At 36.5% G+C, this 13,189-nt stretch overlaps 1 protein-coding gene across 6 annotated transcripts in view; it reads right to left on the bottom strand.

Moving 5' to 3' along the window:
• The window catches only part of HIPK1 (homeodomain interacting protein kinase 1), a 48,420-nt gene that overhangs the window by 13,676 nt on the left and 21,555 nt on the right, over positions 1 to 13,189 (bottom strand). For all 6 annotated transcript variants that reach the window (XM_063695691.1, XM_004065386.4, XM_019020704.3 and 3 more), the window contains 8 exons: positions 11,264 to 11,387; positions 9,385 to 9,504; positions 8,505 to 8,591; positions 7,343 to 7,527; positions 6,869 to 7,031; positions 5,868 to 6,093; positions 1,729 to 1,850; positions 648 to 782 (listed from right to left, as the gene is read on the bottom strand). In XM_063695691.1, coding sequence (XP_063551761.1) covers positions 648 to 782; positions 1,729 to 1,850; positions 5,868 to 6,093; positions 6,869 to 7,031; positions 7,343 to 7,527; positions 8,505 to 8,591; positions 9,385 to 9,504; positions 11,264 to 11,387 — 1,162 coding nt within the window. The remainder of the gene's footprint in view (positions 1 to 647; positions 783 to 1,728; positions 1,851 to 5,867; positions 6,094 to 6,868; positions 7,032 to 7,342; positions 7,528 to 8,504; positions 8,592 to 9,384; positions 9,505 to 11,263; positions 11,388 to 13,189) is intronic.

Here is a 13,189-nt window from a genome sequence, read left to right as displayed (position 1 = left end):
TGATCTACATTCTAAAGGGAATATCTTTAAATGTAAGATATAAGCTGCCACTGATCATGAGTGGCAAAAAGAGCTATCTTCATGTGTCCATAGAAGGATGGTTAGTATCAACTGATAAAGCAATAAATTAAGAGCATCTTAAGCATTTCCACATGCAGAAAAGTTTTAGAACCTTAAAACAGCAAAAAAAGGAGAAAGCTATCTTGCCAAGGAGTTCAATTTTGGCCACCCGGGTACCTGTAGCTAAGCCAAATTAAAGGCCATTTCCTTCATTCTCAAGGATCAGAGGGTAAAAGGCAGAAAACAAGTAACAGTGTTGAAGCTCTTCTGAGGCTACATCAAGAGCTTTTATCACACTAGGCTGGCAAAGAAGAATCAAGGGATCTGGCTCCTTACAGAGCCACATAACCATCAGTCAGACAGTGCTACAGCAAATGTTGGGGAGGAAAACAATGAGACATTAAACGATGTAGCAAGAACACAGCCACAAGATGGCACATGCTTCCATGCCCTCTGCAAAGACTAAGCTAAAAAATTTTTTTGAAAAATAAACCAGAAAAAAACAGAACAAAAACAAACAGGAAAAAACAAAAAAGAAAGAAACCAAAGAAACTCCGTTAGTAGCACAATCAAGTGAGGGGAATTACCAGTACAGCGGCAGTCTGTTCAACCAGCGCCGGCCGGCCGGCTGCGCAGCTCAGAGTAAAGGGCACCGCATACTGCGGTGTGATGGTGGCTACTTGAGGGTGGAGAGTTGCTACCATTAGTGGTGTACAGCTTCCCTGAAACGTAGATTAGGCAGGTGAGTGAAACAAACACGGAGGCAGGATATCCGGATTCAGAAGGGTTCTCATTCCCCCCAAGTTATTACTGACAATGAACAGTAATTTGATAGCATCTAAAATGCATATACCAAACACAACTTTCCCCCTTCAACTTTGTACGGCATTGGCCCACAAAGTCAAATGCCAATGGCCTAAAACAAAGAAGTATATGAATCCTCCTTGGGCTAGATTCAGGGGATCAGTTCTATGAAACAAAGACATTTATTAAGAATTCTTCCTCCTGTTCACAAAATAGGGTTTTTGGATTTGAGAATTTCCTATGTGTCATAGGCCACAAACATTTATATATAAAATATAAAATATACTGTTTGTTGCTATTTAAATACTTTACAATTTTCTCTATCATCTTAGTCGAATGTTCATAGCAAGTATAAAGTTTTAAAGCTTTCTACAATCTGGGTAAACACACGGAATGAAGGAATGTAATACGTGAAGAGGCATCCTGATGTGATCCAGCCTCTCAACTGTGATGAAATTCTAAAAGAGTGAGCAAAAGGGACACAAAGGGTGCAAAAGTGGAACCTTATATTTTAGAATCAAAATGCTGCATATATACTTATCTTTATATGAGCTCCAACATTTAAAAAACAAACAACAACAAAAAAAACACTTCACCCCGCAAAATTAGAGTAAACTTACTCAGAAGACCATTTCTCAAGAATGTCTGGATATTTTTTCCCTGCAAGTCTAAGGAAGACAATGGCAGAGTTGCAATAGTGTTAGGAATGAGTATATTGTTCCATAGAGATGTTTCATTTTAAGTCCACTGAATCATGACCAAGAAAGATCTTATAGTCAAAGGAAATACCATTTTCTAGGACAAAATATCTGAATCTCAATAGTGTTTAGCAATATTGAGTATCCACATTGCTCTAGCTTTTACCTGCGTGAGAACTCCTGACTGAATCTGTAGTGGCTGAGCAGCTGGTGCCTGGGGTACAATTGGTACAGCATTATCCATCCTCACAGGGAATCCAGAATGCTTTGTTGTTGCTTGTAGTCCAGCTATTGAAAACGGCATCACAGTTAAATAGTTTTGCAAGGTCTGGGAGTACTGTTTTAAGATTATTTTGTTTTCAGCTTTTCTGTTCAAATAATCCACTGTTCAGGTTTTAATCCTAGACGCTTAAGACAAAGAAGTTTCATTCATAGAAGTCTTGGAAGTTAAGAAAAGGGAGACTTCCCCTCAGGTTAGGTTAATGGAAAGATGTTTGATATAGCAAGGGTTGGTTTAAAAGAATTCTAAATTTTTTTTATGCTACAAAATTTAAAACACAATATTCATCCCATCTCCATTAAGAGTACAGGCAAAAAGAAAAAAATCTTCACTTAGTAAATTAAATTCACTTTCTTTTTTTTTTTTTTTTTTTTTTGAGATGGAGTCTCGCTCTGTCACCCAGGCTGGAGTGCAGTGGTGCTATCTGGGCTCACTGCAAACTCTGCTCTCAAGTTCAAGCGATTCTTCTGCCACAGCCTCCCAAGTAGCTGGGACTACAGGAGTGCGCCACCACGCCCGTCTAATTTTTATATTTTCAGTAGAGACGGGATTTCACCATGTTGGCCAGGCTGGTCTCGAACTCCTGACCTCATGATCTGCCCATCTTGGCCTCCCAAAGTGCCGGGATTACAGGTGTGAGCCACTGTGCCCAGCATTATTCACTTTTTAATCCACCAGGTGGAAAAAAAACTTGTTTTTAAAATTCTAATCTTTAAAAGCAAAGGCTTAAGTATAACTTTTAGTGAATTAGATAAGAAAGATTACGAAAAGCTCAATAATTTATAATCTAAGTTACCTTCTTATTTAGAATGTTTTTCCCCATTCCTCAAAAAATATAACCTAGTCCATAAATCAGTCATATATTTTATCCTTAACCAGGCATGAACTGAAAAAAATTATGCCTAGGATAAGAATATTTTAAAAGCAGACATTCTGGTTTATAGAAACTTGCTTCAACTTATTTTAGAAATCTACTCTTGTCATTGACATCTAATAGGGCTCTTTTGTAGTTAATGGACAGCTAGGAAAATCAAGAATTCTTCTTTGTAACAGTGCCTTTATAACAATAACCATGTCTTCTTTATCTTTTTATTCATTATCCTCTTAGAACAAATGTTGAATAAATCTTTCCTACAAATAGACCTCCTGGGGAAAAGCACAACTAAAGACAATTCTTTTTGTCAAGACTTGAGAGCCTTCAGTTGCTTCTGTACTTTATCGAAACTTGCAACATAAAGAATTTAAGTTGCTATTATATTTCTAATTCACTAATGTCTGCAATTTTGTTAAGTGAGGATATAAAGATTTTAATTAAAGACTACTTAGGTGACATTTTCTCAACTATCACCAACTAATTTCTCTTAATATTACTATGGAGGTATCAAATGAGCATAACTCATAGACCTAACACTGCTGTTTTCAGCAAGTCAGTCTTCTCATTTTCCACTTCAGTAATTTATGAGTAATTTAATAACAAGTTGTCATGAAGAAAAATACAATCCAGCAACGTACAAAATAAGAGGGCATAGTAAAATCAGAATTAAAACACTAACAATATCTTTTTCATATAAAAATAAAAAGTAACAAATTCATATATCAAGATTAAAAAGTTGCCAGCCATGCTTCTGTAGGCAATGTTATCCAATAAGAAGGCTAAGCCACACAAAATTCTTGCCTATAGTAGGACATGGATACATGCCTAACTACAAGACATTGGTATTGTATAATAATAGCCTCCTACAAATTGGTAAAATTTAGGAGGAAATGTTCACTTCAGAAGCTCATCTATAGCCCCCAGGGTGATAAAGCGAAAGGTGACAAAATTACAGAATAATAGTTACCACTAAGCAAAATGTGTTATCTATTTTGGCCAACCAGGATAGTATGGAAAGTAGTATTTATAGTACTGACCTACAAATGTGACTCTAATGTATTAGATTGCTATTGTACTTTAGGCTGAGCCCAAAAGTGGAAAAAAAGAATTAACAAAAGGCAACACTGTTGGAAGGTTCTCCCTGGTTCCTGACCTAAGAGGGATTATAGTTTCATTTTTTGTTATTATTTTGTTTTATTGAACATAGTCCTTTAAATAAAGAATCAGGTAAGTATGGAAAGAATAAATGGCCTAACTGATGAGGATCTAACCTCCTGTAAGTATAGTCATCTTGTAAAAGAACAGATAGTCCAAGAAAAGTGGGCAACCTGGAATAGACCATTGTTGCACAGAAATGAGCAACTAGTTGTGGCTGGCAACTGAAGGGCAATAAGGATAATACCTCAAAATACAGAAGCTATGAAGTCCCCTGCCTGGGTTCAAATCATGGTTCTGCAATAATTAGTTATAGGACTTTGGGCATATGAAGGAACCATGCTCAAAATTCTCATCTATAAATGGGGGATAATGACATTACCCTACCTCCTAGAATTGTTAGTGAAGATAAATTAATACATGTAAAAGCACTTGGAACATTATCTGGCATATAGTAATACACATCAGGCATCATCATCATCACCTTAATTTTAAAACTCCTTTTTCATTTGGAAAATTTTAAGTATGCTCTAATAGCTCCTCAGGTTATTTATACTTCCTAGATAGGAAAAATTTCAAAGCTTACCTAATTATATTAAAAAGGGTTATCCCACTTTTCCCCTCTAACTTCTTTAGTTTACATTTTGTTTTGTTAAAGGAACTCAAAAGTTCTTCTGCTTCATCTCGTATCATCTGAGAAGCAGCAGAAAACTTCAGGGTCCCACATCTGAAAACTGTTCCAATGAAACTCTTCGGAAAAAGTGGTGAAAAAAGTGGCTAATCTGCTAAGCTCTGTGGAAGAATAACTCAACATACGACAATCCCAACTACAGAATTTACTATTATGAAGCATATGCAGAAAATAATTTGGTAAGTTAGGCTAAATGTGCATTTATGGATTTTGAATCTGTTCCTCTGCTCTCCCTGTAGTTTCTCCCTGGTTTACATCGCTATTGCTCTCCTGTCCTCCTGGTAATCTCTCTGACTCCCCTAGCCCCTCTTTTCCTTCTGCTTGCTCCGACTCTGTCAGAAACCAAACAAACAAGAGAGTCACGGTCAATAAGTAATTGATGTAAAAAGGCAAAAATGCTGCCTGCTTCTATGTAAAGTGTTATATGAGATACCTGAATCCTGGTTTATTCTCACAGGGTACTGACACTGACCTTCTCTTGGGAAAGTCAAATGTGTCATCAGATTTTAGCCTTAAAGTAACATTCTTCTAAATGGCTTACCAAATGATTAAACACACATTTCCCATATACAGAAAAAAGAAACTGGACAGACTAGATTACAGAACAACAATGTGAAAATTAAGAAGGACGGGAATGTGAAAATTAAAATCTTATTGCAACACAGGGACTCCGCCTCCTCCTTCAGCTATTCTGTTCCTCTGTTGACAGGAGGTTGCAGGAACTATATGATTCATAAGCTGAAGAAGATAATCTTAATGCCTGCCCCACACAAGCACCTCAGCCTGTAGAATTTTTTAGTTCAATAAATAATGATTTTTCTTTCCTTAAGTAATTTAAGATGTTTCCACATTCTTAAACATGATTTTTACATTTTAGAATAAAATCACTTTTTATTGGGAACATAATTTTTATAAAAGAATGATATAGGAAATAAGATCCAATATTTAGCAATTCTGCTTACAACAAATTTTTTCAAGTTGTATAGATTTTGCATATTGACAGATACATGCTTATACAAGACGTACGACATTGACACAAGGACTCAATGGGCAAGAAAACTGGTATCAGGCAATTCAATTAAGGAAACATAAAGTGAGCTCTTACAATGCATCAGATAGCATCATAATTAGATAAATAGCCTATGTAAAAAGAGAAAATCCATTTTGTGATATTACCCAATTTTAGTTAACTTCTTCATCAGAGACAGAGTTTAAACTTGTAAAGATCAGAACTAAACAACTAGAGCTGCCTAAAGCAAGTAGGTCTGATACAATACCATATGATACAGGAGTTTCCCCACTTACTTTGAAATGCAGGTGGACATACTATAAATGTCTGTTGGAATGGATCTGTCTGAGTGCAAATCTGGGTGGTTCCAGGCTGCAAGGAAACACCCTGCTGGGCAACTCCAGGAACTGGTGCAGCAGATGATGGGTACAAAGCTGACTGGTAGTTTAGTAGTGAGACATCTGAATTAGCCAGAGAAAGAGTAGCAGCTGCTGCAGTAGAACTGGAAGCTAGAACACTGGCCTAAAAACAAAAGGATTATATTTGTACACTTGTATTAAGTAGAGACACACAATAATTTTATATATACAGAATTTATCCAGAAAAACGTAGAATAATGTTTTAAAATGTAATGTTAACTGCCTCTGAAATAACTCTGTGCTTAAGAAACTTCCCTAGTCCCTAAATTGAAGGCATATTATATGGTCAAATAAGCAAATAAAAAAAAACTAATGGTCCTATGTTGGCTGTGGCTACACAAACCCCAACTACTTCTGCACAAAAAATTACTGGATGGAAGATCCCACCAAATCTCATAGGCTCTTCCATTAAAAAAGTAGACCCAACCAAGAAACTGGGAAGCTTACATCTTCAGAAATAAACCTAAATGCAAATATCACTGGCTAGCAAACAAATGCAAAACCACCCTTAAAGTTAATGACTGGAAACCTTTCAATACAGTAACAAGAGATATAAAATCCTTCTCCTAACAGGGAGAAAGTCATTTGGCTAAAGTCAGTAAAACTAACAGCAGTAAGTAGCATAATAGTCAGACCCCATTTATTTGACGATGCTGAACATATGAGGGCATGGATTAGGCCTTTATATTTAACTTTAGTTAGCCTGTGCCTGGTAAGTATTATCAGTCTACCCTGTTTTCCATCAACTTTTGTCAAGTGGAGAATTTCTAAGAAGCAACATGACCACCAAAACAAAAATTGGTTCTTTACCTTGCCCTGTATTCTTACTAGTTTCTATCCCACTTAAGCTTGAGTTTCCAAAATTATTTATTGAATACCTGATTGTGCACTGTATTGAGCTGATTGCTGAAGCTCATGGTTAGATTTGTGCTTGTATTTGGGGCAACATGTGTAGTGAAGGGACTCTTGATCTGACTCACTGTATCATACATGTGAACCCTCCGTTTGCAGATCTCCATGTTCTGAAAACAAGACTTAACACTGAAAAAGAGATTAAAGATTCATTAAATGAATGCTGAGATTAAACAGACAGCAAATAACTCAAGATGAACATGGATCAAAGCTTTTTTTCCCAATCACTTTCAGATAAAATAAATCAAGAATTTGTATAATCATAGGGAAGAAAAATACACATCTAATTTTTATCTTACGATGTTTCAATGAGAAAGAAAAGCACTGCTGAGCCAGATTTATAAGCACCAAAGTGGCTGGCTCATTTGATAGTGCCATTGATAAGGCGGTAACTCAACAAAGAACCACATGGCAAAAGCCCCAGAATATTCCATACTCACTGATTGCTATGTGGAAAATCCAGAAGGTGAGTCATTGTCACAAACTGATGGTTAAGAGTTTTTAGAGGGGTAATTCTCTTATCTGCATCAATTGTGAGCATTTTCTTTAACAGATCAATGTATTCTCTTCGGTCTGCCTTCTCTGCCAACATGTCTGTTCCCTCCAGGTCTGTAGACATATTCACCTTCCAAAGAAAATTCAGAATTATACTTCTTCACTTAACCTTTGGCACTGACACTACATAGCTGCTTTCCCTCCAAACTATGTGTGTGTGTATATATGTAATCAAAAGAGAAACCTGGGGAAATTCTTTCTATGAAAATCTAATCATTTTCAGAGGAGGAAGCTCTTTTTATGCTGCTTAATTAAAATCTTCATCTAAATTTAGTGGTAGAAGAAAGCTAAACAATTTCTTGTCATTAAAAATTTGGGGGCTGGGCGCAGTGGCTCATGCCTGTAATCCCAGCATTTTGGGAAGCCAAGGCAGGTGGATCACCTGAGGTCAGGAGTTTGAGACCCAGCCTGGCCAACATGGCAAAACCCCGTCTCTACTAAAAAAAATACAAAAATTAGCCGGGCATGGTGGCACGTGCCTGTAATCCCAGCTACTTGGGAGGCTGAGGCAGGAGAATCGCTTGAACCCGGGAGGCAGAGGTTGCAGTGAGCTGAGATTATGCCACTGCACTCCAGCCTGGGCAATAGAGTGAGACTCTGTCTCAAAAAAAAAAAAAAAAAAAAATGGAACAAGTAGCTAAGCAATAGTGATTGTTACTACCTAAATATAAAAGTTTCTACTGTTGAAAAAATTAAATGACATAAGTGTGAAGTGTTCAGAGTTTGTAACATAATAGGCGCTCAATAAATATAATTCTTAAGTAGTTATTTAATAGAGAAAATGGGACAAGAAACTTTCATAAGTAATATTTTAAAACACTGCTATGTAACAAGACAAGTAAAGCAAGAGAGAAATATGTAATTCTAAAAATATACTTGGTTAGGATTTAAATGTTCCTTTACTACATGGTGGAATATTAACGCATTTTTTATAAAAACTGAAAACAAATACTAGAAAGATAACATTAAATTTGTCTTTAGTATAATCAACAGAAGTGTCTCTGATTAAAAATAAATGTCTGACTTTCTGAAACTTTCCGTACTCACCTGAGCCATGTCATCTAAGCAATTAAAAATGTACTTCCGAGCTTCTTTTGATTTTATTCCAGTCTCCAGTTCATGTTCTTCAGGTGTCTATAAAATAAAGATTTTCCTCCTTAAATTCCATCTGTATGTTATTTTCACATTTTATTCAAAACCAAAGCCAGAATACAAGAGACAAGTGTGGTCACCTTGCCAACCATAGATGGCAAACATGAAAGTAATTCACAACCAGAAAATCTTCTAGTGGAGAGATGTGACCTTGATATCCAGCTACCCTTTCGACAGTGATAAACATGCAAGTAATGATACAGCACAGTTCCTAAAGAATGTCAGGTAAAAAGGGACACTACCATTGTTCTCTTAAAGCTACTTTGAAATGAATTGATATCTCAAATGCTAACTGTTCAACAGACTCAGACACACAGTCACAGGGTTAGTCAAATTACTCAGATATTTCTGAACCTGACAGAGTAGGCTTAGAAGTAAAAAGCAGGTATTTGTTTCAAGAAAAAATATAGAAGTCCTGAATGTGGGCAGTTAGAAAATTATGTGATTTTATCATGTTCATTGAGAATTCTCTAAAAATCAGTCATTACTATATGTCTCTAGTTCTATCGCTTAATGGTGAGCATTACCCTCCAAACTTTCTATCAGCTGTGGATTGAACATATACAAAATAACCTCAGCCAACTGAACTAGCAATTAATGTTTTGTTTTTCAACTGAGGATAAGGCCAAACAGGTACAAAGAAATAATTTTTCAAAATGTTTCCCCCTCTCCTTTCCCTTCTCTACCTGAAGAATTTAATAACTAAACTTTGAATTGAAAATTGGGGAGTGAGGGGTGGAGTACAGGAGTCGGAAGCATAGTAGGGAAGACAGACCTTAAGCCTCCACAGTGGGTACCCCAAATTAGGATCTCTGTTGAAAAACCTGGTTGTTTTTGTTCCGGCACTGAGAAGATATTCAGCTGGCAAGCCTTGTGTTTGTGAAATATAACGAATCTGAAACATCAAAACCATCAAACAACTATTTGGAGTGAAAAGGGAAATTATTAAAGGCTTTTACACTAAAACATCATTAACTTTAGGCAAAGGAAGAAATCAAATCTTTAATCAATACAACTGAAATTTATCTGTAAATACCTATATATACTAATCCATCCACAGCTACTGTATCTATTATTTACAAGGAAATCCAGTTTTGAAAATTTTGGCTATAATCTTTTTTGCTTTTCCTGTTGACTTCTAATACTTCAAATCTGTGGAATCTACTACAACTCAGATAACTTCCTTTCTAAATCCTGTAGCTGGAAACCAAAATACCATGCAGACATTGTAAATGACAAGGTAGAAGTGTATTTACGGACAAGTAAAGATATTTGACAATATAGGCCAGGCATGGTGGCTCACACCTGTAATCCCAGTACTTTGGGAGGCCAAGGCAGGAGGATAGCTTGAGCCTGGGAGTTTGAGACCACCCTAGGCTGATATAGGAAGATCCCCGACTCTACAAAAAATAAAAGAATTAGCTAGGCAAGGTGGCATGCACCTATAGTCCCATCTACCTGGGAGGCTGAGGTGGGAGGATCACTTAAGCCCAGGAGCTAGAGGTTACAGTAAGCTGTGACCAGGCCTACATGCCAGCCTGGGTGACTGAGCAAGACTCTGTCTCTAAAAAAATAAAAACTTAAAAACCACAACAAAAAAACTGGTGTACTTACTGTGTACCAGACACAGTGTTAGGAGCTGAGGATACACTGGTGATGTGAGACAATCTCTACCCTCAAGGATCTTACATCATAAAGGGCAGAAACATTTTTAAAAAATAAGAAGAAGGCCAGGCACGGTGACTCACACCTGTAATCCCAACACTTTGGGAGGCTGAGGCAGGTGGATCACCTGAAGTCAGGAGTTCGAGACCAGCCTGGCCAACATGGTGAAACCCCATCTCTAGTAAAAAATACAAAAATTAGTTGGTCATGGTGGCGGGCACCTGTAATCCCAGCTACTCAGGAGGCTGAGGCAGGAGAATCGCTTGAACCAGGGAGGAAGAGGTTGCAGTGAGCCGAGATCGCGCCACTGCACTCCAGCCTGGGTGACAGAGCAAGACTCCATCTCAAACAAATAAAAAGAAAAAAGAAAAAATAACAAGAAATGAGAATTCACAATTTACTTCCACAGTAAAACATTTTCCCTTAACGGACCAATTCCTTAGGAAATTATAGCGTATCTCCTAAAGTTTGTCTATTTTGAGATACAGATCATATATTACTACAACTCGATGATTTCCTTTCTAAATCCTATCTTAGCGACCCAGTATGTCACAGCTTCTGGGACCTGAAGTGTTTCAGTCTGAAGAAAGTACTTCAGTGTGTCATGCGTAAAATTATAATAGCTCTGAGTAAGTAGAAGTTCTCTTTTAAAATTCCAGTTCCTCATCCTTACTCTACTTTCCTAACTCACAAAGCACATAAATTAATGAAAGTTAAGTCTCTAATAAATCATTACAGATCTAGCAAAGTATCAACCTTAAGTAATATAAAATAAAATTCTTTTTTTATTATAGAATTGCAAACATACTTTAGCCTAAGAAGCAGGAAGAGAAAATTACACTATTCTTTAAAAAGTTCTTTAGTAGTAATTGGACTACTCTTTCCCTATTATCTAAATACTTCAGTAGTACTTAGTACTTCTCTTTCTCCAGAATCTAATTCACAAGTAACTATTTGCATTCTATTTCCATTCAAATAAACACTTTTACCTGATCATATTCTGAAGCACCAGGATAAAGAGGCCATCCCAGGAACAGCTCAGCTATCACACAGCCCAGTGACCACATATCAATAGCTTCACAAAATGGTAACCCAAGAATAATTTCAGGAGCTCTAGCAAAAACAAAAAATATCAGATTAAAAAAAAAAAACATTATTTGGGAAAATTAACTACATGACTAAGTCCTGCTTTAGTATTAGCTAAAGGAACATTTATTCAATGAAATGGAAAAAAAATCTTTGGTATACAATCCATCATCTGAAGCTCAGGGCCAGATGTGTTTTGGAATTCAGAATATTTTGAATTTCAGAAAGGTAATGCAGAACACAAAGTACATATTATATAATAATCCCAGTGGAGTTCAGGGCAGTGCACTATAATCAAACACATTAATATTTCTGCAACAAAACATGGAACAGTCATACTAAGTTGGCTAAATAAAGACTTCAAATAGCTTTACAATGGTTCAAGTCAGGTCTTGCCAATTAAATGAATTTACACCAAACTTAAAGAAAAATTTTCATTTATGAGAGCTTTCTGAATTTTGCAATCACAGATAAGGGATAATAGATTTTTTTTATTATTATTCCTAGCACCATTTCAATCATAAAAAAAAAAAAATCAATTAAAAGGCCTGGTCAACTGGGCACAGTGGCTCATGCCTGTAATCCCAGCACTTTGGGAAGCCGAAGCGGGTGGATCACCTGAGGTCAGAAGTTCAAGACCAGCTTGGCCAATATGGTGAAACCCCAAATCTACCAAAAATACAAAAATGAGTCAGGCGTGGTGGTGGGCGCCTGTAATCCCAGCTACTCAGGAGGTTGAGACAAAAGAATCGCTTGAACCCAGGAGGTAGAGGTTGCAGTAAGCCAAGATCACACCACTACACTCCAGCCTAGGCGACCCAAGACAGTCCAAAAAAAAAAAAAAAGCCCTGGTCAATAAATAACCCCTCATGACAGAAATGCCTTCTGGAAAAAAAAAAAAAAAAGAAAAAGAAATGCCTTCTGAAGAGACATGGTGTTGACAGCACACTCCCTACAGCCAGCCTGTCAGGGTCTGAATCCTAGTTCCATCATTTAATAGCTGCAGGTATATTACTTGATCTCTCTGTGCCTCAGGTTCCTCATCTATAAAATGGAGACAGTAAGAGTTCCCACCACATAGAGTTGTTGTGAAGCTTAAATAAATATACGAAAGCTTTTAGACCAGTGCGTGGCACATGGTAAATACTAGTAAGTGTTAGATATAATAACAGTATTATATTACCATTATTTGAAAACTTTGAACTCTTAGTGTGCTTTTTAGAAATATTCATTAACAGTCCAAGTGAGAAATAAAATGCTAGGGAACTTTAAAGAGATGACTAAGGTAATCCATAACTCAGACGTTTATATATACGAACACATCTAAAATAGAATTATTATCCCCATTACAGAAGAAACTGAGAGAAAGAAAGATTAAGTTATTGGCCTAGAGTCACAGTCAAATAAGTGGCAGAGCTAGGATTTGAATCCCTGCAATCTGGCTCCAGAATTGAGTATATTATATACTACACTGTTTCTCAATAAGTAAAAGTACATACTCATCTATGTAAATTTATATTTGACATGGTGGAATACAAGGGCAATTGTCAAACTATGACTAATTAGGCAATAAGTGGGTTCAAAAAGAAAATAATAGGTAACACTAATAGCAATAATAAATGACACATAAATAGTGCCTACTATGTGCCATGCACAGTTCTAAGTTCTTTATAAATGTTGAGTCACTTAATCCTTACAACAATCCTATCAAAGTATTATTATTATGTCATCAATTCTAAGATACACATCTTTTTACATGTTAGCACCTCTGAAATTAAGAAGATTCTTACAAATGATGGTATATTTTAGTTTAATGGCAGCGCTTTTCC

This window comes from Gorilla gorilla, chromosome 1 (assembly GCF_029281585.2).
Source record: "Gorilla gorilla gorilla isolate KB3781 chromosome 1, NHGRI_mGorGor1-v2.1_pri, whole genome shotgun sequence".
NCBI lineage: Eukaryota > Metazoa > Chordata > Mammalia > Primates > Hominidae > Gorilla > Gorilla gorilla.
The sequence above is the reverse complement of the archived record's forward strand: the minus strand, read 5'-3'. Positions and strand labels throughout refer to the sequence as shown.